The 27467-nt window shown below is 39.1% G+C and overlaps 2 protein-coding genes across 2 annotated transcripts; both read left to right on the top strand.

Moving 5' to 3' along the window:
* The first annotated feature begins 385 nt into the window (after positions 1-385).
* Positions 386-7550, top strand: gar1.S (GAR1 homolog, ribonucleoprotein S homeolog). The gene is made up of 7 exons (XM_018243350.2): positions 386-511; positions 3995-4185; positions 4397-4551; positions 5217-5276; positions 5685-5811; positions 6591-6734; positions 7108-7550. Exons 2-7 carry the CDS (start codon positions 3996-3998, stop codon positions 7116-7118), a joined length of 687 nt encoding a protein of 228 aa, XP_018098839.1. The 5' UTR covers positions 386-511; position 3995; the 3' UTR covers positions 7119-7550.
* Positions 7551-11264: 3714 nt separating this feature from the next.
* Positions 11265-26971, top strand: rrh.S (retinal pigment epithelium-derived rhodopsin homolog S homeolog). The gene is made up of 7 exons (XM_041579595.1): positions 11265-11720; positions 14152-14342; positions 16562-16661; positions 20395-20548; positions 21198-21366; positions 21907-22085; positions 26704-26971. The coding sequence occupies exons 1-7, from the start codon at positions 11582-11584 to the stop codon at positions 26807-26809; spliced, it is 1038 nt and encodes a 345-aa protein (XP_041435529.1). The 5' UTR covers positions 11265-11581; the 3' UTR covers positions 26810-26971.
* The last annotated feature ends 496 nt before the right edge of the window (positions 26972-27467 follow it).

Raw genomic sequence — 27467 nt, 5'->3', positions numbered from 1 at the left:
TGAGTTGACTAGGGGCCACATCATCAATAAATAACCACAGTGTGTTATAAAATGCAGGTGGTGGTTTGGGGCATGTATGTGGCTACCAAGTGGTCAAGTACCCTTATTATCACTTATTACAGTGGTTCTGTCCATCTAATCTCAACAATACATCTCCATAATGACACGAAAGCCTTGTTTAATGACCTTTTCTATGAAACTGTCATCCAAGATTTGTAAATCTGAAGTGGTCACCATCATTACTGCTCGGTTGAAAAAAAAAAAAAAACACTTTAAAAATGCCTTGTTTTCAGCTACCCGGCTAGCTATTGGCCTTCCCAAACTTAATTTATATAAACTCTGACTTCGTCCACTGAGTGAATTAGAACGCAATTCAACGCGTTTCCTTTAAGAAGCGCGCGTCGTTTGATGACGTGAATGTCGCGCGCCCACAATGTGTGGAGACGCTCCACGTGGTGCTGAGACGGAAGTTACACTGGGTGAGAGCAGAGTGGGTTGAACGCAACTAAAGGTAAATGTATCTCATTGCTTCAATAAGGAAACATTAACTTACATTTACAAATTATATGTATTATTAGCTTTTCGCTACCTTCGTTATTACCTTTGTTTTTTCAAAATATGGGCTTTATTTTAATTTTCCAGTGAGTTGAAGCAAGGTAGCGTTGAGTTGCTAAGCGTGCGTGACTACTGTTCCTCAAGCAGAGCATTCATTCATTGTAGTTTAACAGCAGTAGAAGGGCCTGAGATTAAACCCCGTGAGGACATCATTTCATATATAGGGTGATAACCTTTTGCTACCTCATTTTAAACTATGCCATGCACGCAAGCAAAGGTCAGCACTGAATAAAATCCAAACTATTTGCCTTATGCTCCCATTCTTGTGGAAAATTAAGTTGTTAGCTTGGTCATGGGTTGTATGCACCAGTGGTTGGCACCTGAAGCAATACTGAACTACAAATAATAAGCAGCAATAATAATACTTACACTGCCATAGACAGTCAATAGTTGTTTGAAGTTGCAGTTCTTAAAGGGGAACTCCGGCTTCCAAACCAAAATTTGATAAAGAGGCCCACATAAAACAGAAACCCCTAATATATCCATCACAGTTACTGGTTTCTTCAAAAAGTATAAATAAATGCAATTGTCTATGCTGCAATCCAGCTGGTTAACAGTTCTTCTCTTTCTGCATCATTTGAAATCCTGGCAGGGAAGGAGGGACTAAACACTGATGTTACAAATTGTAACAACTTTTCCACAGCTTACAGTCAGCATGCAGGAACTACATAACCCACAATGCATGTTCTGTTGCTTAATGAAATCTGTGTACATGGAATTTTGGTGTTTGGAGGATGCAGGCTAAGGACAGCTGGTTGTTGATACAAAACAACCGTAGTCAGCCAGCTCAGCAAAGTAGTCGGACAGATCCGCAGAGGGCTAGGCTTAGGGAACTGTCAGAATCCATTATAAATCATGAAAAGTCTGCATATTTTTTTAATTGATGTATAGTGCAAAGTTGCTTGAAATTGTTTACTTTTCAAAACGCTTAAGTTATGTTTTTGTGGAGTTCCACTTTAAGGAAAGGTTGGTTGTTTACACATATAGTTTCAGTCTGTAACATATATCAGTCAGTCTGCTTTTGCTCCTTATACTGATCACAAAGTTCTGAGTTCACTTCTTATTGGGCACATGTTGGCAAAAAAAACAATTTCCCCAACTAAAGGTGCTGGCTAGTAGAGCCTGCACTCCAGTTGGGGGGTAACGGTATTTTTTTTTTTTTTTTAAACAATTGCCTTCTACCAGTGCTAGGCCAACCGCACAGGTAGGGAGCTCCCAGTACGAGCCACATTGAAAATATAATCTGTATTATTTAGTTGTTTACATGCATGACCAAAAATGTACAGAATTCAACTGTTCATCTTGTGTGCTCGCATACCTTTAAGGAGAACTAAACCCTAAAAATTAATGGCTAAATATGCCATATTTTATATATTGAAGTTATTGCAACAGCCTAAAGTTTCAGCTTCTCAATAGCAGAAATGATCCTGGACTTCAAACTTGTCACAGGGGGTCACCATCTTGCAAAGTGTCTGTCACGCTCAGTGGGCTCGGAGCAGTTGTTGAGAATCTAAGCTTAGGGGGACGTCACTAATTATCAAGCAGAAAATGAGGTTGGCATGTTATATAAGCTGATGCTACAGGGCTGATTATTAAATTCTGATGCTAATTGCGCTGAATTCTGATATGCCATGTATTTAACTGTATTAATTACTAATCAGCCTTATATTGTGACATTTATATTGTATGGGTACTGTATATTGTGAGTGGGTCCCGAAGCTCAATAAGTGACAGCAGCACAGAGAATGTGCAGTGAATCAGCAGAGAAGATGGGGAGCTAATGAGGCATCTTTGGAGGCACAGATCTTTACTGATAAAGGGTTGTGGCTACTTTGGGCTGCTACAGAAGCCCAAAACATTATGTACAACATTTCTAGCCTACGTCTTTAGTTAAAGGGATACTGTCATGGGAAAATTTTTTAATGATACTGTCAAGATGTCAGAAGTTATGCATTACCACTCCTGACAGAGAATACAATCTTCGAAGGTAGCATTCTGCTATACAGAATGTATTAAATGTGCTAAACTCACAGTACAGAATCAGACTCAACTTTTGCTGCATTGCGGAGGAGACACAGTGCAAGGCTTAAAGGAGAACTAAGCTTAAAGGGATCCTGTCATTGGAAAAAAAAATTTTTTCAAAATGAATCAGTTAATAGTGCTGCTCCTGCAGAATTCTGCACTGAAATCCATTTCTCAAAAGAGCAAACAGATTTTTTTATATTCAATTTTGAAATCTGACATGGGGCTAGACATATTGACAATTTCCCAGCTGCCCCAAGTCATGTGACGTGTGCTCTGATAAACTTCAATCACTCTTTACTGCTGTATTGCAAGTTGGAGTGATATCACCTCCCTTTTCCCCCCCAGCAGCCAAACAAAAGAACAATGGCAGATAGCAGCTCCCTAACACAAGATAACAGCTGCCTGGTAGATCTAAGAACAACACTCAATAGTAAAAACCCATGTCCCACTGAGACACATTCAGTTACATTGAGAAGGAAAAACAGTAGCCTGCCAGAAAGCATTTCTCTCCTAAAGTGCAGGCACAAGTCACATGACTTGGGGCAGCTGGGAAGTTGACAAAATGTGTAGCCCTATGTCAGATTTTAAAATTGAATATAAAAAAATCTGTTTGCTCTTTTGAGAAATGGATTTCAGTGCAGAATTCTGCTGGAGTACCACTATTAACTGACGCGTTTTGAAAAAAACATGTTTTCCAATGACAGGATCCCTTTAAGCTTAGCTCTCCTTTAAGCCTTGCACTGTGTGTCCTCCGCAATGCAGCAAAAGTTGACTCTGATTCTGTACTGTGAGTTTAGCACATTTAATACATTCTGTATAGCAGAATGCTACCTTCGAAGATTGTATTCTCTGTCAAGAGTGGTAATGCATCTTGACAGTATCATTCTGGGTGTTCTAGTCCAATCACACATGGACTGCTTTGGCTTACCCATTGTTTTAACACATACCCCATTTTATTAAACTAAAGCTGAAAAAGTCATATTAGTCATATAGTTTATGGGATTTATTATCGAGAAACCCACTATTCAAAATACTTTGAAATATGGAATGCTATTTTCAAGTGTGTCTGATTTAAACACTGTTTTTCATTTCTGCTTGATGGTAACCAAGCTTGCATGAATTTATGTTAATGATATAAAAAAAAAAAAAATTGTTCCCTTAACTTAAGACATAGTGCTCCACATTACAGAAATTACACTTATCCAGAAAACCACAGGTATCAAACCAAATAATATATCCCATATCAGTACATACATTTGCATAATGACATTAATAGGGTCCTTTACATTTGCATGGTATTGATAGCTTGTTGTAAATTTCCCTGCTCCAACTTGATGTTTAATCTTTTAATAAGGATGTCGTTCAGAGGGAGAGGAGGCTTTAACAGAGGAGGAGGAGGAGGAAGGGGCGGTGGTGGTTATGGAGGAAGAGGAGGTGGCCGTGGAGGTTATGGACAGGGTGGTGGACGAGGTGGGTTTGGAAGAGGAGGAGGACGTGGAGGCTTCAACAGAGGATATGACCAAGGACCTCCTGAGAGTGTTGTTGGTAAATATTTATATGTATTTTTGTTTTTCTAATTGTTTCCACCACTCTGATTTCCTGCAAACCTTTGCAATTATAAATATTTTTCTACAGCCTTTAGTCACTTTTCTCTGTCCTCAATATACATCTCTTCTCTAAAGTAGTTTTTTCCTGAAAGCAAATGCCTTAGTGTCTCATGTGCTGCTTCCACTCACACTTTTTTTTTCTTTTGCAGAGGTTGGGGAGTTTATGCATCCGTGCGAAGATGATGTGGTGTGTAAATGCATTACACAGGAAAACAGAGTGCCTTATTTTAATGCCCCGATATACCTTGAGAATAAAGAGCAGATTGGAAAAGTGGATGAGATATTTGGGCAGCTAAGAGACTTTGTATCCTTTACAGCAAATTATTTGCAAGGTGAACACTGCTATTTGTGCTGAAGGTTTTTTTTTTCATAACCCCCCACAATAATGTAGGCAATGATGAATAATATGATGCTAGTTTTTCTTTTGGATAAAAAAAATTATCTTCAAAAATGGCCACTTAATTGGAGCTTCGTATAGATCTTTATGGTACCTGTTTCATATGAGGGGTGGGTGTGTCCTAAAAGTGCCTGCCAGAAGCACAGTAGGAGGGAAATAGCCAATCACAGCCATGCGGTCAAAAAACAGACAGGTTTCAGTTCACTCTCAGGACAACCTAGCTGCTGATTGGTTCCTATCCTATAGTGCTGAGTGCTGGCTCCCTTGCCCAGCCTGGGAAAGGAGGCGGCAGGAAGTGGGACTAGTAGGGTATTTGCAGAAATTTTCAATAAATCAACCCTATATGCTACTTTTCTAAACAGTTTCCTTCTATTTATTTAAATGTAGAGTATAATGCGCTGGCACATTTTGTCTCCTTTATTCTGTTGTAGCTAATACCTCATTAAATCTGCAATTGTTTTGGCACAATGTGTAAGAATTATTGGTAAAATATTTGCGCTTGTCTCTGAAAATATTGTTTTATCTATGCTGCTTTATTCTGTCACATAAGTGTTTCCTTAATATTTTCAAAGTATTTTTCTGTTAAACTCTCTGAAAACATGAAAGCATCTTCATTTAAGAAATTACAAAAGGTAAGCATTACTTTGAAATTTAACTGTTTGTGTATTTTTGCATGTCTCCCTTTACAGACACAAAGAGCCAACTTATAGTGCAAGTACATGTTGTAAAGGAAAATGTGATCAATAAACTACTACCATGTGATTTTTTTTTGTGCATGCTTCTATACAGTGCATTTGACAGCAATGAGCCAAAAAGAATTGTAGTTGTTACTATAACATGAAGAAATATTAGATTTAAAGATGCACGTCTATTCATTGACTAATGTATGCATACCATAGGTTTGTGTGGTTTTCTTTTCTGTACATATGTATGTAGAACACTAGTTGCATGTCTTTGGCTCCAATGACATGAACAATTAGCATTTACTGTTTATAATATATCTGTAATTTTCTTCTTTTTTTTTTTCCTTTTCCGCACAGTTTTTCATTGATCCAGCAAAGCTGCTTCCACTACAAAGATTTCTGCCTCGGCCTCCTGGTGAGAAAGGTCCTCCCAGAGGAGGTGGTCGAGGTGCAGGAAGAGGTGGAGGGCGTGGCAGAGGAGGAGGTTTGATTGCTTATTATGGTCTTGCTACTTCATTGTTTCTTTCCAAAATAATCCAAAGAGAAACATCAAGAAAATTGAAAATCCTATTCAGTTTAAAAACCCATTTCCCCCATATATAATAAAAGGCACTAAGTTTGCCCAGGGCAGTACCCCATAGCAACCAATAAGATTCTTGCTTTAAAACAGGTGACTAATAAATTCTACCTTCTGATTGGTTGTTATGAGTTACTTCTCTAGTATAAGCTTATTATTATTACATAATCCCATTTGTGTTATAAAAAAAAAAGTGAGCTAGAAGTAGCTAGTGTTCTTGAAAAATATGACTTCTTTCAAAAAAAAGTCATGTTTTATCAAAAGCATCTTGTCAGGTTTTATAACGTGCCATTTTCCATGTTAGCGCTCTTTTATATCAAAGCACCACACATTAATAAAATAAAAGTAAATTCCCAACTTTAAATATTCACACTAGTTTATGATTAAGGGGTATTCCCTAATCTCGTTAGGCTCCTTATACACTCCAGCTACCAAACTTTTATGATTCAATAAATAGTATTTTTTTTTTTTTTTTTTTTTTTTTTACTTCAAGGTATGCCACCACATTTTCTCAAATTTCGTTTGTCAAATTCCTATAAAAATATAGACTATTTTATAGGGTTCACAAACTTTCAAGCACCATTGTATTCTGGATGCCAAAACTTGACTGACAAAAAAAAATCCCTTTTTGGTCACTGGTGGGTTACAGTAAATAACATGCCGATTGTTGATCTTTTGCTTTCTAGGTGGCTTCAGAGGTGGAAGAGGTGGTGGATTTGGAGGTGGAAGAGGCGGTGGATTTGGAGGTGGAAGAGGTGGTGGATTTGGAGGTGGAAGAGGTGGTGGAGGTGGTTTCCGAGGAAACCGCGGTGGAGGACGTGGCTTTCGAGGCAAGTTTCTTTTTAATTCCTGTCATTAAAATGGACTGTTTGCGGAAAATTTTTATTAGTTTAGGAGCACATTTTTTAGAACACTTAAAGCCTGTTATTATAAAATAGTTTCAGTGCAAACCTGTGATGATAAAAAAAATTAATCCTTGTGCAATTTATACTAGTGTATTTTTTTAACTCAACAGTTCATACATTAATACAAATGTATTCTGTATACAGTTTCCTTTTAATACCAAGGCAATGGCCATTGTGAGGTAATATTTATAAAGCTACACTCATGGTTAAAGCTCTCTGATGGATTTTTTTATGTAAATGTATTGGGAAAGCATTTTAAAGCAAAATCTGGTAAACTTTATTTCTATATCTTTCATAGGAGGACATTAGATTGCTGTTAATCCTTTACCTGCATGACCGCCTCTTGATTTCCTATCATTTGGAATAAAGTTGGAGTTAATGGCCACGTTCTATTTTATTTTTGAAATGAGACTTGCTGTTCAGCATTGCCAGTATAATCAGAAAGAGGACTCTGCAGCAATGTTGGAGATCTACTTACCTAGACAACATCATTGAGAAGATTTGTGGACCAGAATCTGTTTTTATGTCTGCTGACTTGAAATCCCTTTCTTATAATAATTGGACTGGGTAGGGTGTTTCCCAGCAAAGTACTGTATTATTGTGATTGTAACACCACACAGAAGAACATATAGGATTAAGCTATTTGCCAGATGCACAAGTAGCATTGCTCCCGATGTGCTGATTAGGATATCTGCATAAAATGTGCCTGTGTGTATACCTCAATAAATGTTCAGCCCAAAATTCTGAAGCATTTGTATGATAATTAATTGTTCAGTATAAAAACTGGGTACTTAGGATGTGCAAAATAAAAAAAATTCCCCCAATATAGTTAGCCAAACGTGTAATCTATAAAAACTGGAGTGACCGGATTGCTAACATTATGGCCAGAACACCACTTCTTCCTGCTTTGCAGCTATAGCCTATCTACTTACCTAGGCTTTATTTTTACCCTGAACTGTTCCTTTAAAGTTGGGGGGGTGGCAATGTTTTTATAAAGCCTAGCTCCAGCAGAATTATCACCTAGACACCCTGACCAATACATTGTCAATTAATTCACTTATACAATAATTATTAGTATTAGTTGATCAAACAGTAATATAATGTGAAAATAATTGAAAACTGATAAAAACTGTGCATAATTACATGTAATACATTGATGCCTTGGTTAAAATTAGAGATGTGCTACGATTTCATATAAACTATACAATAGTTTTGTCTCGCAATAGTGCCAAAAAATCCACCATTTATTGGGAAATATCAAGTTTACCTAAATATGTAAATCTTCTTTAAATAATGGCAGCTATCACAAGACAATTTGATGCATATCACCTTAGTAAAAAGTAGGTGTTTGTTTTATTTTCCATTATTTCTAAAATCCAGATCTATGCTAAGTACCAAGAATTATGTGTACCTTGTACTGGATCCAAACTAAGATACAATTAATCCTTATTGCAAGCAAAACCAGCCTATTAACCAGTTATTTCAGGTTTACATGATTTGCGAGTAGACTTAAGGTGTAAAGATCCAAATTCCAGAAAGATCTGTTATACAGAAAGGAGTGTTCTGGATAACAGGTCTCATACCTGTACCTTGTGCTTGATCCTCTTCGGTACAATCAATCCTTTTTTGAAGCAAAACAATCCTATTGGGTTTATTTAATTTTTAAATGATTTTTAGTAGACTTAGACAAGATTATTAAAAAGAACACTTTTTTATATAGTACCCAATTCAGTTACATACATCTGGATTAAATCTGGAACTGAATAAGGAGATAAAATCATTAACTGGAATTGGTACACTTGTATCACTTCAGAAATTGTATATCAAAGGTAGTTGTCTATTATAGGTATGTGAGCAACATTAAAAGAAAGAGAAAAAATGCCAGCACAGGGTTTGCCTTTAAGATTAATTATTACAAAAAATGAGGTGTTAGTACCACATTTTGGCCAAAATATGTAAGCTCACATGCCACATCAAGGCCCTTCATTATACGTGAGTCTTGCGCTATCCATAAGCATTCTAAGTTTGTAGTGCATTTAAAATCAAATCCCCCAGCAACCAATGTGACTGAGTAGTAAGACCAACAGTGCACTTACCCTTAACTCAGAAGCTCTACTGAGAAAGCAGGAAGCTTTTAAGCACCAGCCCATTAACTTATACCTGTAAATCATTTCCTGTTTTAAAGGCTAAATGGCAGCTATAGGCAATATTTGGCTACAATTTATTTTAAAGGCAAACCATGCACTGGCAATATATATATACCAGCTGGTCAACTCCAGAATGTGGATTAAACCGAGCACTGGCATAAGGGTGCTTCTAGCAGATGGTCAACACGACAGTGTGGGTTAGACCGAGCGCTGGCGATTTCTTTCTGTTTCATGTAAGCAACATTATTCATACTTTCACCAAGCACTGATATGGACACTAAAGCATCAATGATTTTCTTTTAGCAAAAGCTTATTATTACATTACTTACCTAGACAGTATTTGGGGTGCAAGAACCCACTAAAAAAGTGTTGGGGGGGGGGGGCTTTTTCAAAGCAACTGGAACTTGAAATAAATTAACAGCTTTTGCAAGAACCGCTTTATGTAGCAGTTGTGCCCACTATTGGGGAGTTGTTTTGGGACAGTCTTTCAGGCAGACTTACTAAAGGTTGTGATTCAGATTCTCACTTTTCAAATCATGCTCCTCCTATTTTGCCTGCTGAAATGGCCCTTGTGTGTACACACATTTCACCACATTTTTTCCATAAATTAAATAGAAAAAGCTTCCAAATATCTTGTTTCAATTACAGTTAGGCCCATAAATCTTTGGACAGATACGACTTTTTTCTAATTTTGGTTCTGTACATTTTTTTTGACTTGCGTCTTTTTATTTTGACGCACAACGCCATACAAGTTCTATGGGTGTCTTTTTTTAGGCGAAACGAGGCGAAAAAATTCGCCCATCCCTTAACATAATCACTTCATTTCAGAGGCTCAAAAAGTAATTAGACAAATTAAAAATCTGAAAATAAAATGTTCATTTCTAATACTTGGTTGAAAACCCTTTGCTGGCAATGACAGCCTGAAGTCTTAAACTCATGGACATCATCAGATTCTGGGTTTCCTCCTTTTTAATGCTTTGCCAGGCCTTTACTGCAGTGGCTTTCAGTTGCTGTTTGTTTGTGGGGCTTTCTGTCCATAGTTTAGTCTTCAACAAGTGAAATGCAGCTCAATTGGGTTCAGATCAGGTGACTGACTTGGAATTTTAAGAATTTTCCACTTCTTTGCTTTAATAAACTCCTGGGTTGCTTTAGCTGTATGTTTTGGGTCATTGCCCATCTGTATTAGGAAACACCTCCCAATCAATTTGACTGCATTTAGCTGGATTTGAGCAGACAGTGTCACTGAACACCTCAGAATTCATTCAGCTGCTTCTGTCCTGTGTCACATCATGGATAAACACTAGTGTCCCAGTGCCACTGGCAGCACGTGCAAGCCATCACATTGCCTCCGCCATGTTTTATAGGTGGTATGCTTTGGATCATGAGCTGTTCCATGCCTTCTCCATACATTTTTCTTGTTATCCTGGTAGAGGTTGATCTTGGTTTCATCTGTCCAAAGAATGTTTTTCCAGAACTGTGCTGGCTTTTTTTTTTTTTTTTTAGCAAAGTCCAATCTTGCCTTTCTATTCTTTCTTGATGCTTATGAGTGGCTTGCTCCTTGCAGTGCACCCTCTGTATTTACTTTCATGCAGTCTTCTCTTTATGGTAGACTTGGATATCGATACACCTACCTCCTGGAGAGTGTTGTTCACTTGTTTGGCTGTTGTGAAGGGGTTTCTCTTCACCATGGAAATGATTCTGCGATCATCCAACTCTGTATTCTTCCGTGGACGTCCAGGTCTTTTTGCGTTGCTGGGTTCACCAGTACTTTCTTTCTCAGGATGTACTAAACTGTAGATTTTGCCACTCCTAATATTGTAGCAATTTCTCGGATGTTTTTTTTTCTGTTTTGTAGCTTAAGGATGGCTTGTTTCACCTGCATGGAGAGCTCTTTTGACCGCATGTTCTCTGTTCACAGCAAAATCTTCCACATACAAGCACTCCCCCCCCCTCAAATCAACTCCAGGTCTTTTATCTGCTTAATTGATAATGACATAACGAAGGAATTGCCCACACCTGCCCATGAAAATAGCCTTTGAGTAAATGGTCTAATTACTTGTGAGCCCCTGAAATGAAGTGATTGTGTTAAAAAGAAAAAAAAGATTTTGGTTTCTTTTTCTTCAACCCACTGAATAAAAGCTGAAACTCAGCAGTTCAACTGCATCTGAGTTGTTTCAATTTAAAATTCATTGTGGTAATGTACAGAACAAAAATTAGAAAAAAGTTCTCTGTCCAGAGATTTATGGGCCTAACTGTATGTAGTTATAATAATCAACTGCCAAACAGAGGGAGAATAGAAAGACAAATAAGTAAAAAAAGGAATCTAGTGGATAATGAAATACTTTTGAGGGAAACTGTACACATTTGAGCCAAAGTATAGTAATCTAAAGGCTGAGTCTGTTCTGTAATGAGGGCATGTGATTGTGTTAATCTTTAGGAAAGCTATGAATGAAGCCCTCATTATGAATGTCTGAACTTCTGAGCAGCCCTTTGTTTTGTTATAACAAGCTGTGCTCAGTGCTGAACTGCAGCTAAAATCCTTTAAGATGTGCACCAAACTGAATTCCTGTCCGCTGTCTGTGAAATAATGAGAAACACTCAGTAGGCAGTCACTTGAAGTTTGCAATGGAGACGTTGGTGGTGGTTTCTACATTGCTGCCTACTGGAACTGGAACAGAAAATATTTCTGATATTTTCTCAGAAATCCATTCTGTCTTTTCCCAGACCGAGCACAACATAGTTGCAGCCTATCTAATCACAGCAGGTATGGATTTGTGTTTCCAAGTGTGCCATTTCGGTTGTTATGTCCCTGCAGATTTTAGTGAGGTCAGTTGCAGCTTCAAACCTCTTCTATGGTCTCCAAGCTAAGACTATAAAATATCTGTTTTTTGTATTAAAGTCTTCCTCGAAACAGTCAATTCAAATGTTTTGTTAACTTGAAGCATCACTATAATTATGCATGGGTACCATTTACAAACATACATGCTAAATTTGTCTCAAAATGAAATTTGTCTCAAAAGCCCCTTAAGGCTACAGAAAAGGTGCTGATTATTTTGGGACATTTTGTATTATATGCAGTTGTGTTAAGAATAATAGCAGTCTGACGTCACTAACCTGATCAATCACTGTTTTTGGTAGAAATTATTATTTCAACATAGCAAATAATTTACACAGAATCAGCAGCATGTATGTCATGACTGTTGGGTCTGTTGGTTTTCCATTACTCTGCTACACCTACTAGTAAATTATTTGCCATGTAGAAATATATTGCTATAATACACAAAAGCCATGAATATCCTGTAAATTATATCCTTATAAACGGTGAGTTCTGATGTCATCAGTTATAAACGGTGAGTTCTGATGTCATTTCTGTCACATGACTCATTGAAATTTGTGTATTATAATAAATAAAGTACCCCCAGTTGTAAAATATGAGGATATTAGAAGTTACCTCGGAGTTTCATGACCTGTATAAAAACACTCGGCCTTCGGCCTCGTGTTTTTATATGGTCATGAAACTCCTTGGTAACTTATAATATCCTTATATTTTACAAGAGGGGGTACTTTATTCACTATATTATTCTGAACACAGCTGTATGTCTACAAATATATATTAAAGGCATCTTTTTTTGTAGTTATTCAGCACTTAAAGTTTAACTTTAGTAAAGTGACCTTGAAACCAATACCTGGAAATACATAGTAACATAGTAAGTAAGGTTGAAAAAAGACACACACCTTTTAGTTTTTTTTTTAATCTGCCTAACTGCCAGTTGATCCAGAGGAAGGCAAAAAACCCATCTGAAGCCTCTCCAATTTGCCTCAGAGGGGGAAAAAATTCCTTCCTGACTCCAAAATGGCAATCGGACTATTCCCTGGATCAACTTGGACTATGAGCTATCTCCCATAACCCTGTATTACCTCACTTGCTAAAAAGCCATCCAACCCCTTCTTAAAGCTATCTAATGTATCAGCCTGTGCAACTGATTCAGGGAGAGAATTCCACATCTTCGCAGCTCTCACTGTAAAAAACCCCTTCCGAATATTTAGGCGGAACCTCTTTACTTTTAATCGGAATGGGTGACCTCTTGTCAGCTGGAAAGACCTACTGGAAAATAAAGCATTAGAGAGGTTATTATACGATCCCCTTATATATTTATACATAGTTATCATATCACCCCTTAAGCGCCTCTTCTCCAGCGTGAACATCCCCAATTTGGCCAGTCTTTCCTCAAAGCTAAGATTTTTCCATACCTTTTACCAGCTTAGTTGCCTTTCTCTGTACCCTCTCTAATACAATAATGTCCTGTTTGAGTGATGGAGACCAAAACTGTATGGCATATTCTAGATGGGGCCTTACAAGTGCTCTATACAGTGGAAGAATGACCCCCTCCTCCTGTGACTCTATGCCCCCTTTAATACAGCTCAATACCTTATTTGCCCTTGATGCTGCTGATTGGCATTGCTTGCTACAGCTAAGTTTATCATCTACAAGGACTCCAAGGTCCTTTTCCATAATGGATTTGCCTAGTGCAGTCCCATTAAGGGTATAAGTGGCTTGGATATTTTTACATCCCAGGTGCATGACTTTACATTTATCAACATTGAATCTCATTTGCCACTTGGCTGCCCAGATTGCCAGTTTGTCAAGATCATGTTGCAAGGATGCCACATCCTGGATGGAATTAATTGGGCTGGATAGTTTTGTGTCATCTGCAAACACTGATATTACTTACAATACCCTCCCCTAAGTCATTAATGAACAAATTAAATAAAAGTAAAAAAGTAAAAAATGTATAACCCCTTAAGGTAACCCTGATACCTGTAACAGTGATGGCAACAACAGATAATAGATAATATGTTTGTTCCTTGATGCTATTGTACATTGCAAAAATACCAAGAGGTCATGTTAATAGTTTCACTAATAACTGCACCTACAAAAATAAAGAAAAATCAGACCAGACAACCCAGGAATGGTGCTATTAGTTGTATTGGCAGGTGGAGCCACCTCCATTCAGTCAGTCATGAGTGTAGTGTGTTAAGTACAACTGACAGCTCTGACAGGCATTTGGCTTTCTAAGAATGATATCACCCAGCGACTAATATACTGTACTTCTATCATTGCCTGACTACTCTCCAAACAAAATTGTGTTTAAAGTGTTAAAATGGGTCATGCAATACATGTATTTTTCCTTCAGGTGTAATAAGCCTTTTAAGCAACATTATAGTTCTTGGAATCTTTGTTAAGTACAAGGAACTCCGTACGGCAACCAATGCAATCATTATCAATCTGGCATTCACTGATATTGGCGTCAGTGGGATTGGGTATCCAATGTCTGCAGCATCTGATCTTCATGGAAGCTGGAAATTTGGATATGTAGGATGTCAGGTATGTTTGATTCTTTATGATATCAATTTGATATATTTTGATACCTCTACATTTAGGGTGTCAGCACCAATTGAATTATCTAATAAAGCTTTACTAAACGTAAAATGGCAGTTGACAAAATAGCTAACGCTGTCTTGTTAGTTATAAGCAAATATATTTCCACTCACCTAAACTGATTGACATCTTTTATTTATGTAAAGATTTTCTACAACCAGCTTGGCTAAACAGAACTTTGTTGGCCATACCATACAGCAATGTCCTGAATAGGCGCAAAGGTGGGGGTGGGGTGAATATAAAGTGTGCTAGAGCTGGTTTGGTGCAGCATAGTCTCTATTGCTTAAAGGAGTACTAACCTCCCTCTACCAACCTCCCTAATCTTGCAGGCATTGCCCCCCCTCTCTCCCCATAATGTGCTTTAGAGTTAAAAAAAAACCTTTTAAAAATTCTGACCCTTAAAGGCAGAGAATCGCAGTGGAACTGACGGTCGCCATCTTCTTCATGTAGTCTTCGGGTCTTAACGCCGATTTGCATATCCGCAGTTGAAGGCAATTCCTGACTTGGCCAAATTGTGCATGCGCCAGCAGGCTTTGTGGCGGCAATGAGACCCAAAGACTACACAAAGATGCAAACCGGGAGCTCCGCTGCGCTTCTCTGCATTTAAAGAAGAGAAAAGAGAGCTACCATGACAGTTTATTGCCAATAGATTAGCCACAATGGTGCAAGCTAGAACACTATTTTTATTCTGTAGAATGCTGCACAATACCTGAGTAAACAGCTCTATACACTCTGTTTGTTTAGGATTGCAGCTGCCATATTAGCTTGCTGTGACATCACTTCCTGCCTCAGTCTCGCACTGCTTGCTCAGATTACAGGATGGAGGGGGAGAGGAGCAAACTGATCATGCTCAAGCCCTGCCCTAGACGTTTAAGCTGAAAGAAGGAAGTGTGATAGAGAAGCCCATGTATACACAAAATACACAATAGAAGGAAAGACATGCAGTGTTTCTTTTGACATACTGGTGTATTTATATAGACTTTCTGATAAAGCTTACTTAGTTTTAATCTTTCCTTCTCCTTTAAGGGTTAGAATTTTTAAAAGATTTTTTTTTTACACTAAAGTACATCGCTGAGAGGGGAGGGGTCTATGCCTGCAAGATTAGGGGAGAGGGCTTTTGGTTGGTGGGGGTTTAGTTCTCCTTTAAAGGGATTCTGTCATGATTTTTATGATGTAGTTGTTATTTCTAAGTTAAACTGTTTACACTGCAAATAATTCACTCTAAAATATATAATGTGATTCCTGAACCAGCAAGTGTATTTCTTTTTAGTTGTAATATTGGTGTGTAGGCAGCCATCTCAGATCATGTCATGTGCTTTCAGAAAGAGCCAGCACTTTAGGATGGAAATGCTTTCTGGCAGGCTGTTGTTTCTCCTACTCAATGTAACTGAATGTGTCGCAGTGGGACTTGGGATTTTACTATTGAGTGCTATAACAGTTGTTATCTTGTGTTAGAGAGCTGCTATCTGGTTACCTTCCCATTTTTCTGCAGATGGGCTGCTGGGGAAGAAATGGGGGGGGGGGGAGTGGTGATATCACTCCAGCTTGCAGTACAGCAGTAAGGGCAGAGACACACATCTTCCTGAACTGCCTTTAGATTCAGAACTGATTTAGATTCTTGCCGGCGGGAAGGCAGTTCGGGAGATTAGTCGCCCGAAGAAGAGGAGATTTGTCACCGGCTCATTAAATCTCCCCTAATCTCCACGTCTGTCTCTGCCCTAAAGAGTGACTGAAGTTTATCAGAGTACAAGTCACATGACTTGGGGCAGCTTGGAATTTGACAATATGTCTAGCCCCATGTCAGATTCAAAATGAAATATATTTAGTGCAGAATTCTGCTGGAGCAGCACTATTAACTGATGTGCTTTGAATTTATTTTTTCCCATGACAGTATCCCGGTAATGTTGAAAACCAACACATTACTGCACCAAGTAAATATATAAATATAGCTATATACATTGTCCCATAAATCAATATTTTAAGTAATATTTTCCATGGAACAGAATGCTAACAAAGCTTTTATAGATGTAGATCATAATGGGACAACATCACTAAAAGTAGACCTTGCATTAGTAAAGTATGGGCACTCCTGCTTTAAGGATACATCCTATGCAACCATTCTCAGAACACAAATTGAATTGCTTTTCTTCCATATTATTCTGTAGATTTATGCTGGTCTGAATATCTTTTTTGGTATGGCGAGTATAGGATTGCTGACTGTTGTTGCAATTGACCGCTATCTGACCATCTGCAGACCAGATATAGGTACAGTATGTATTTTTATTTGTTTTTTTTTCCTGACTGTTTTAATCATCCTTTACAGATCGAAAAAAAGGAGATTGTAACTGTGGTGCATGTTTAAGTGACGTTTATCCTACTGAATCCTTTTTTATATATATATATATATATATATATATATATATATATATATATATATATATATATATATATATACATCTCCATCGCGGACAGCACTCCATAATCAATCAGACTGAGCAAAGCATTAAATCTTTGAAAGGTTTATTGGTGGACCAACGTTTCAATTCCGCACAGGAATCTTCGTCAGGGTGAGAACAGTGCCAAAAACACAGACAGCCAATTTAAGCAGAAAATGGCGCCAAATACTTGTTGCTATGGTGCCTAGCAACCCATGTGTGGGAAAAAAAGGTGTAAAGTGCTGGAAAGAAAGAGAATACACGCAAATACATAAAGTCCCCCTTACCTTCTGGTGTGTGCGCATCGTGCCAGCTGGAATAATGTAGGTCAGACCATATCAGGGGGTCAGCACTGCCAAAATTGCTCGTGTTGGGCCATAGCAGTGGTGAAACGGCAAACCGGAAGTCGCTGGCAGGCTCCGTGATCCAAGCGCTTCAACTGTTGCTAGGCAACCTGTGCGGCTTTCTGTCATACACGCTCTCCACAGCTGCACAGCCGGTAGTCGCGTCCCCGCGTCTGGAGCGCAGGCAACACAAACTGGCTGCTGTTAGCTGTGGTGGGTCGAGAGCAAAGAGACATTAAAGGAGGCATACCGGACACATAACCAGTACACCATAGGTGCGCTGGCGCGCATCTGGGAGCCACAATTTTAGCCAGGTGCCAGACAGAGCAAAAAGTCCTGTGCGCTGTTTCACGTCATACTGCTTAATTCACTTGCCATGCCCAGAGCCTAGTGCTGCATATTATGCCGGTACTTGTTAAGCCAAAGAGTCAATCAAATATCAATGTAGGGTACTCCTGCTACCCACGGTTCTTAAGGCACATGTTGGGTACAACTGCTACCCAGTGTTAGATGGGGAACTTTGGTAACGTAATCAAGTGCGTGGGGAAAAGAAAGAAAGGATAAAAGCAAAGTCTGTGTGAGAAGCAGACAAGTAACCAGGAAAAGGTAGACAGGAAGTATCGAGATAAGAAAAGAGACAAAAAAAGGGAAAATAAGGCAAAAATATGAGAATGCTATATGTGACAGATACAGTGTATTGAGCCTACATGTCATACAAGAACTTATTCAAAGGAGCCCCAATTATCATGAGGAGGCAACAGAGAAGCCAAATAATTACATACAGTATAATAAGGGATGTATAAAGAAAAGGAGAGCCATCAACCATTTAGTCATAGAAAACATCCCAAAGGCAGAGTTTCATTGAGCCCACGGGGGGCCACGGTGTCAAGTTTGTAAATCCATCTGGACTCTAGTCTCAGCAGTATTGTAAGCCGAACATTCGGATTCATCCAATATCGCCTAGCCGTTAGTGGGCACATCGGGTTAAGCTCCGCTCGTTTGGCGACCTCACCAAACAAGTGGATCTAATAGTGTATGGCCATCTAAGGGGCAGCCATTCAGGAAAAGGCACAGATCACCTGTACAAATAATAGATGAACTATTTTGAATACAATTCGGTTTAGTTCTTACACAAAAAAAGATAAACAATGGTCACATTTCAATCTTGTCCAGTGTTTTCTTAATCTTCACATCACTATTCTACAGTGCACAAGAAAACTCCTATTATTTCCGCAATCCTTCATATAGGAATCACAAAATACAAGGAATAGTCTGGTCATGTGGGATCCCTCCATTGTCTCTCAAAAAGTATGCAGTGTATAAACCAGATAAATGACCAAACAAGGCAATATTTGGTCACTGCATCACAGCACTCGCATACAAATCATACTAGTACCCTAAAACTTGACGTGTTTCGTTCCCCCTCAGGAAACTTCATCAGAGGGGGAAGTATGCTCATTTTAACCTCCTAAAGCACTACATGTGACTTCTTACTGGTTCATTGTTTTTTTTTAAGGAAAACCTGTTTGGAATTGTACGGCCATTTTTTTTTTCTAGTTTAAAGCCGTGCATATTTACAAGTTAGCATGCCCTTGATTTGTATGCCTCTGTTGCAGAATATTTAAGCTAATATGTACTAAAACCTACAGAGTTGTGCAACAGTCTATGGTTAAATAATGTATACAGAAAGAGAGGAATTTCAGACACTCGTTACTTATATTCTATATTTTAATTGTGTTTGTGCCTTTTGAGAAATGTATTACAGTATTTGCAGAAATATGCTTTATTTCGTCTGTATGAGGGAGCTTCTAACACATGTTTAGACAACAGGCTGATCCTGTGCTTGTACAAGAGACGGACAAGAGCAGATTATCTTTTCTCCACCTTTGTATTTTTGCCCAGGTGCATAACTTTGCAGTAATCTATACTGAACCTCATTTGCCAGGTTGATGGTTATTAAATATATTAAAATTAGCCTGCATTGTGGGAACAGTCTGTATGGAACCTTTGCACAATATAGGTAATTAGCAAAAAAAACCCAGTACTTACAATGACAACCTCAAGGTCATTAAAAATGACATGATTTCATATTATAAAGTTCTGTCAAGGAATAATCAATAAATTACAGCATCTTTAAATGGTTCTCCTAATCATCAGCCTCCCTGATTCACAAAATTTTTTAATATGATTTTGCATTTTTGCTCCCTTTTTATAATTTATTAATGAGTCGGTAGAATTGCCACAATAGAATCAGTGAGTTCAGTAGCAATAGTTCAGTTACAATAGTTACATTACTCATTATTCCATTATTCCAGTAGGCCTCTAAAAAGACCACTGTGTATTCATATCCTAGGTAACCCCCCTGTACTGTTTTAGGAGTTGCAGGTTGCTCTGTACAGACCATATTTGTGAACAACCCTTTAAAAAACAAAACCTATGGCATATTGTCTGTTTCTCTATATTTCCTTATACCTCTATATCCTTACTCTGACTTAGTTTTTTTATTGGATCTCTTATTATCCTCTCTTATTTCCTGGAATATAATTATAAATTTGGAATATAATTAATATAATTCACATATCAGTGGTTTGGCAGCCCTAGCTCCCACTCTACACTTGACAGGTATTTTCCATTGTCTACATTAAATAGGGAAGTTCATATGCGCTGTGGTTCACTACAGTCCTATGGAGAATTTTTGTACGAGGTCTGATCCGAAGTTGCAAGAAATTCTATGTTTATACTAACAAAGGTTCTTAGGGGTATTAAGACCATTTTAGGAGTTATGCTCCAAGTATAGAATTTATCTTGGTGGGTTTTACCATAATGGTTCTTACTTTATACTTACTGGCAGTACCATCTACAAAAATCTGGAAGTTGCAGTATTATATAATTTTATACTGTTACCAATAACATTTTTCTTACCCCTGATCTAAGTCTAGGACAGAAGTTAAAATTCCACATCTGCCTCAGAAGACTTGCTTTCTGAAAATGTTTTCTTCCCCTTTCTTTTAAATTTTGTGTAATTGCTTCCAATTTTGCAAACGTATTAGCATTTTCTTTCTATTTATGAAGTGTTTTGCAGTTACATAGGTTTATTTTAAACATATAATATGGATGGTGATGAATGAACCACAGAAATGCAAAAGGACTTGCTCAAGGTCATGGGATCCTGCTATATTTGCTGTAATAGTCACCTGCTTCATTTGTTTTAACTAACAGGGAGAAGAATAACAAGTTGTCATTACACAGCAATGATCCTTGCTGCATGGATTAATGCTGTCTTCTGGTCTGTGATGCCTATTGTGGGCTGGTCAAGCTATGCCCCTGATCCTACTGGAGCCACATGTACCATTAATTGGAGGAAAAATGATGTGTAAGAAGTAAATGTAAAGGCTAAACTACAGGAATTAATGTACAAATGGCCTCTAATTTGACACTGTTATGTATATACAAGCAATGCAAATAATTTCTTTGGAGAAACACAGATGTTACAGATATTTCACATAGTATAATATCAGGCCAACAACAATTCCAGCCTTCTCTTGGTGTCCCTTCTGGCTCCTCACCAACAGCATTCAGTATATTTTGTTAAAGGGGGGGCAGAAACCACTGGTACCAGCCTGCTAGGTGATTCACATGTGGGACTCTGGACACCATCCTCAGATCTCTTGCCACAAGCATTTAACTTCTACCCTGACCATTTTTATTTCGTTGGGGACAGGTATACCTTACTTCTATTGTCACTAACAATTTAAATATACTGGGACACATGGATGCACTCTGCTTCCATGGCCCTGTCAAAAATCTCTAGAACCCAACTTTTTCGATTTTGGGTAGTCTGTGTATTCTCTGCTGAATTGTGACTATATCTTTATTTGTTCCCCCTGGAAAAAAGGTGACTCCATGGGGAACTCCAGTTGCATTTTATTGCCCTTTGGAATTAAAATAAAACTTTTTTTCATCCATTTTTAATGTTGGTATATTTGATTCATAGTAACTGTTCTATTTTCTCTTACCTGTAGGTCTTTCATCTCCTACACAATGAGTGTGGTTGCTGTAAACTTTGTTGTGCCTTTGATGGTGATGTTTTACTGTTATTATAAAGTATCCCGCACAATGAAAGGTTATGGCAGCAGGAGCAGTCTTGGGGGCAGTAATGCTGATTGGTCAGATCAAGCTGATGTGACAAAGGTAGGATAAAACTAGAAGAAATATATGGTAATGTATAAAAGAAGACTGCAGTGTAATGGCAAAGTATATACAAATAGATAGAAAGATGTGTATGTATTACTTGCATAGTCACTGAGGTGCTTTATCTTCTGTAATGTATTACTCAGGGATTTTTTTCAACAAGTAGACCACTGGCAATGCTTCTTGTATAAAAAGACACTTCAGGTCTAACATAGCTCTTAGACGCAGAGGTTCAGTGGATAGATATATATATATATATATATATATATATATATATATATATATATATATATATATATATATATATATATATATTTATATTTAACTTGTTGCTTACTTATTATATTTGTAGCTGAGGATATATTCACACATCCATAAATATACATGCTAATCAGACATGTTTGAAATGATTAATGATTTAATGCTCAGTCTTTATTTCATATGACTGACTTGAATTGTTATGTTTGTTTTTCATTTGGTTCCATTTTATACACTGTTTTGTTAATCGCATTCACCCTTCTTTGTTTCCTAATCTTTCAGATGTCTGTAGTGATGATTCTCATGTTTCTGGTGGCCTGGTCTCCATATAGCATTGTGTGTTTATGGTCATCCTTTGGAGATCCGAGAAAAATCCCTCCTGCAATGGCTATTATTGCCCCTCTGTTTGCCAAGTCGTCTACTTTCTACAACCCTTGCATTTATGTTATAGCAAATAAAAAGTAAGATTGTTTTTACTAAGGTTCTTAACCCAATGTTGTGTTGTAGGGGGTGGTGTAGACATTTGCCTACAGTGGGGTTTTTGAGCTTCATCTTTCACCACTGAATCTTCTCTTGCAAGCAGATCAGCGTCAACTCAATGAACATTTACAGATTCAGATGGTGTTCTTCAACCTTGATATATACATACAGTATATACCTATATATATATATATATATATATATATATATATATATATATATATATATATAAATATATACAGTATATTCTGTTTTTGCTTACAGCCTAAACCCTTTAGGTTAGTGACACACAGGGGGATTTTTAAAAGTGTGTTTTGGCAGCAAATGGTTTGTTCCAAATTGCCAGCTACTACACACAATGCTATTTGAAATTGCCTGTAGTCCTAACTCCCAAAACGTACAGAGACCATTTTTTGCAGCGATTTATCAGAAATAGCATGGCTATTCAGAAATAGTGAAAATCTGCGCTAGCAAAACACACAAGGAGATAAGTAGCCACAATAGTATGGACGTAATTTGTAGGGCAGCATTCTTTTTTCCAGCAACCACACGCTCACTTATCATATGAAGATACGCACAATACTGCGACAGTACACCACAGAAAATAATATTTTTCTAAAGTATTTCTTAGACACAGATAAGCTCATTAATCTTGTTGAAGAACATCCAGACTGTGTGTGTGGAGAAAGCACCGCAGCGCACTATGGGATGCAAATCGATTGGAAGCCGAAGTTGCCGGAAATCTTTGCTTGCAAAAAGACAGCCACCTTGTTGGCGAAACTCACTTTTTAGAAATCGCGGGCAACAAATCTCCCCGTGTGCCACTACTCTTAGTAAGGTTTTACTGTGGTTCCATGATTAACCTTTAACCAAAGACCTTGTTTACTAAATTATTATGATGATGCCCAGGGTTCTAGCCTCAAACTCATTTACTTACTTAATGGACAGTAACTCATTATCTAGGAATAAGATACTTCATGTTTAAATATAAATAGGGATGAAATTCAAAAATATGTTTTTTATGTAAGACACAATGCTAAATGTGCTGGATTCCATTTACATTAGATAAGCAATTACAATAAATATTATTAGTTTGAACATACTAATTTAATTGTGTACAAATTTAAAGGAACAGTGACATGTTCTAGGTTTTAAAAAGAATGTCTCTCTATGCCATATAAACCATAGTGCTATTTTTTCTATACCTTGGGTGTCATATGAACTTCCTTGTAGTGTTACTACACCTGTTTTGAGTTCCCTTACTAATCTGTGTTGGTCTCCAACATGGCTTGAGGTTGAACAGCTGATGGTGTGCTTGGGGGCGGGACAACGTTCTGAAAGGCTGGAGGGCAAATGTAAACAGTGCCCCAACCTATGAGAATTTTGCCCCCCACAGTGTGACGTAAAACCGGAAGCTTCACAACTTCAAGCCATGTTGGATAGCGAAAGAGATTAGTAGAGGTGAGCTTGGGGAGGCAGCAGGGCATTCATTAGAAAATAACCAGTAAACCCCCGATTCTCTAAAGAATCGTTAATGAAAGAATGGTAACAACAGTGAGGCAGCAAAATGCGATGGGTGCTGATTCACTCGGCATCCCCAGGCAGCAACTGGCGACGCTAATTTGTGGGGATGTAGAGTGAATCTGTGCCTATTGCTTGTTATTACCTATCTGCTATTAGAATTCTTAAATTTTGAGTTTATTGGTAGTAAAGTGTTACTGAAAAATTTCTTTATAAACAACATTTTTTGTGAAAATGTTCTCCTGTCCTTGAATGAGTTCTCCCTGGTGAGCTGTACTTAAAATCTTGACTTTAACATCAGATGAACGCTGCACTCTTGAAAATGCAACATAAAGTTGACCATGACCAAACACAGGCTCAGATAGGTAAATGCCGACTTTATCCAATGTTTGTCCTTGTGATTTGTTGATTGTCATGGCAAATGCAGCCTTAATGGGGAATTGTCGTCGTTTAAGTTTAAAAGGTAATTCCTGGTCAGAACTGGTAAGGTCAATTCTGGGAATCAAAACAGTATCACCGCTATGGGATCCTGTAAGCACTTCTGCCTTGATAACATTTTGTCTCATGCTCTTCACAACCAACCGTGTACCGTTACATAAACCTTGCTTAGTGTTAGGGTAGGGGCACACGGCGCGATTTCGCCGCGATTCTGCGCTGGGCGAGTTGTCGCTGCGTTTTTTAAGCCGAAATAGCTTTGCTAACTTTGGCGCTGGCGTCAATGCAAATCGCGGCGAAATCGCTGCGCTAATTCACACGCGGCGATTCTTTTTCTACTGTCGCCCGGAAACGCTCAGCGAGGCAACTTCGGACGACAATAGAAAACGAATCGCCGCGTGTGAATTAGCGCAGCGATTTTGCCGCGATTTGCATTGACGCCAGCGCCAAAGTTAGCAAAGCTATTTCGGCTTAAAAAACGCAGCGACAACTCGCTTAGCGCAGAATCGCGGCGAAATCGCGCCGTGTGCCCCTACCCTTAAGGTTTCTTAACAGCATGACTATTGTTCCTACTTTGAGTATAAGATTGTGTTGTGGTAATCCAGCATTGTTGATAGTGTTTAAATATTCTAATGGGAAGTTAAGTTTCTCACTTTCGTCTTCAGAATCAATACAGTCAGTACTCAGAAAGACACAGCTTTGTCCAGGAAGTAATGCAATCACTTGGTTGTTTATCATGTCAACATCAATATTTTTTGGAGATAATATAGCCCGTTTTGCTAAAAATGGCCACCCACGCAGGTACGCAACCGGTTCCCCTCCTAGAGTGACGCTAGCGCCGCCATTAGACAAACTTGCAAAGGAGTAGCAAGATGGCCGACGCTTATACAGACTTTAGTGGGCGGATGACAAACTCGCAGAGGAGTAGCAAGATGGCCGACGCTTATACAGACTTTAGTGGGCGGATTTGGCAGTGGGCGGATGACAAAGTCGCAGAGGAGTAGCAAGATGGCCGACGCTTATACAGACTTTCGTGCAGGTACGCAACCGGTTCCCCTCCTAGAGTGACGCTAGCGCCGCCATTAGACAAACTTGCAAAGGAGTAGCAAGATGGCCGATGCTTATACAGACTTTAGTGGGCGGATGACAAACTCGCAGAGGAGTAGCAAGATGGCCGACGCTTATACAGACTTTAGTGGGCGCATTTGGCAGTGGGCGGATGACAAAGTCGCAGAGGAGTAGCAAGATGGCCGACGCTTATACAGACTTTCGTGCAGGTACGCAACCGGTTCCCCTAGTGTGACGGTGAGCGCATCTGCCTCCCTAGATCCTAACCTTCCAGCGGTCGCCGCCTGAGTGAGCAGGAAAGAAGAGGCGGCGGGAGGCAGAAGGAGACGCGCGCCGTGTGCCCCTACCCTTAAGGTTTCTTAACAGCATGACTATTGTTCCTACTTTGAGTATAAGATTGTGTTGTGGTAATCCAGCATTGTTGATAGTGTTTAAATATTCTAATGGGAAGTTAAGTTTCTCACTTTCGTCTTCAGAATCAATACAGTCAGTACTCAGAAAGACACAGCTTTGTCCAGGAAGTAATGCAATCACTTGGTTGTTTATCATGTCAACATCAATATTTTTTGGAGATAATATAGCCCGTTTTGCTAAAAATGGCCACCCACGCAGGTACGCAACCGGTTCCCCTCCTAGAGTGACGCTAGCGCCGCCATTAGACAAACTTGCAAAGGAGTAGCAAGATGGCCGACGCTTATACAGACTTTAGTGGGCGGATGACAAACTCGCAGAGGAGTAGCAAGATGGCCGACGCTTATACAGACTTTAGTGGGCGGATTTGGCAGTGGGCGGATGACAAAGTCGCAGAGGAGTAGCAAGATGGCCGACGCTTATACAGACTTTCGTGCAGGTACGCAACCGGTTCCCCTCCTAGAGTGACGCTAGCGCCGCCATTAGACAAACTTGCAAAGGAGTAGCAAGATGGCCGATGCTTATACAGACTTTAGTGGGCGGATGACAAACTCGCAGAGGAGTAGCAAGATGGCCGACGCTTATACAGACTTTAGTGGGCGGATGACAAAGTCGCAGAGGAGTAGCAAGATGGCCGACGCTTATACAGACTTTCGTGCAGGTACGCAACCGGTTCCCCTAGTGTGACGGTGAGCGCATCTGCCTCCCTAGATCCTAACCTTCCAGCGGTCGCCGCCTGAGTGAGCAGGAAAGAAGAGGCGGCGGGAGGCAGAAGGAGACGGTGAGCGCATCTGCCTCCCTAGATCCTAACCTTCCAGCGCATCTGCCTCCCCGATCCTAACCTGTTCTGATCCTAACCTTCCAGCACATCTGCTAATCGAAGGCCGCATCTATGTCTTTCGGCTGAAGTTGCGCGCGCATCTCATAGATCCTAACCGAAGTTGCGTGCGCATCTGCCTCCCCTCCACTCGGGACATAGATAGGCCTTCGGTTAGTATATAGGATAGCTACACTAAGCTTTATCTATACATAGAGACATGATAGTGACAGGAACATGTCACTATCCCTTTAATGAATAAAAAGTGATCTTCAATGCTAAAAAATGACCTACTGTAGTATTCATTTTTTTGCTGCAGCATAATTGTTGTTTCTCTATATACCTAGGTTTAGAAGAGCCATACTGTCCATGGTCCAGTGCAAATCACAACAGGAAATAACTCTTGATAACCACTTCCCAATGAATGTTTCTCAAAGCACCCTGACCACATGAGAACCAGTCACATAATACAAGGATGCAAGTGAAATCTGAAAAGTAGTGAAATGTGAAATAGAAATTATTTTAAAGGGGACCTTTCACCCTTAGAAATAATTCCAAATTATTTTCTATTGTGTTTGGCAAACAAAATAAACTTTACTTACACTACATAAATTATTTATATCTTGTTTCAATCTTGAAATCACACCATCACACCATACAGACAGGTGCCACTTTGTGAACACTGTTATTAGGAAAGCTTTGCATCATGCCCAAATCTTGTTTATGCGTCAAAATGGGTGACCTGATGCCCATGTGCTGGCTACTAGTGATGCGAGGGCCGACCCCAAACCCACAAGACCCGGTGGTCTACCCGCGGGTCGGGCGGGTTCGGGCCAACTCCTGCACAAAATCTTTGGGTCGCTCTTCTCTCCGCGACCTAGTGCTGCCGGCTTCCGGCACCAGAATTTATAGACTTCCACCTGCCTTCGCCCCTTTTGTGGCATCACTGCGGGGCAGACGTAGGTCTATAAAAAGAGGGCAGGAGCTGGCCGGGTACTAATTGGGAGGGGGTGGGTTACGGTCGGGTGCGGGTCGAGAAATTCTTGACCTGCACATCACTACTGGCTACACAATTACATGGCAAGGAAATAGGAGGAATATGAGGAGTGCG

Source organism: Xenopus laevis, chromosome 1S, assembly GCF_017654675.1.
Source record: "Xenopus laevis strain J_2021 chromosome 1S, Xenopus_laevis_v10.1, whole genome shotgun sequence".
NCBI lineage: Eukaryota > Metazoa > Chordata > Amphibia > Anura > Pipidae > Xenopus > Xenopus laevis.
Note: the sequence above shows the minus strand (reverse complement) of the source record. Positions and strands in the feature narration are given on the sequence as shown.

Coding starts and splice junctions, on each gene's coding strand:
- gar1.S (XM_018243350.2), top strand. CDS start 3,996: ATGTCGTTCAGAGGGAGAGGAGGCTTTAACAGAGGAGGAGGAGGAGGA. Junction 5,277..5,684: donor CATTTAAGAAATTACAAAAG/GTAAGCATTACT, acceptor TTTTCCGCACAG/TTTTTCATTGATCCAGCAAA. Junction 5,812..6,590: donor AGGGCGTGGCAGAGGAGGAG/GTTTGATTGCTT, acceptor TTTGCTTTCTAG/GTGGCTTCAGAGGTGGAAGA.
- rrh.S (XM_041579595.1), top strand. CDS start 11,582: ATGGAGACGTTGGTGGTGGTTTCTACATTGCTGCCTACTGGAACTGGA. Junction 11,721..14,151: donor AGCCTATCTAATCACAGCAG/GTATGGATTTGT, acceptor TTTTTCCTTCAG/GTGTAATAAGCCTTTTAAGC. Junction 14,343..16,561: donor TTGGATATGTAGGATGTCAG/GTATGTTTGATT, acceptor ATTATTCTGTAG/ATTTATGCTGGTCTGAATAT.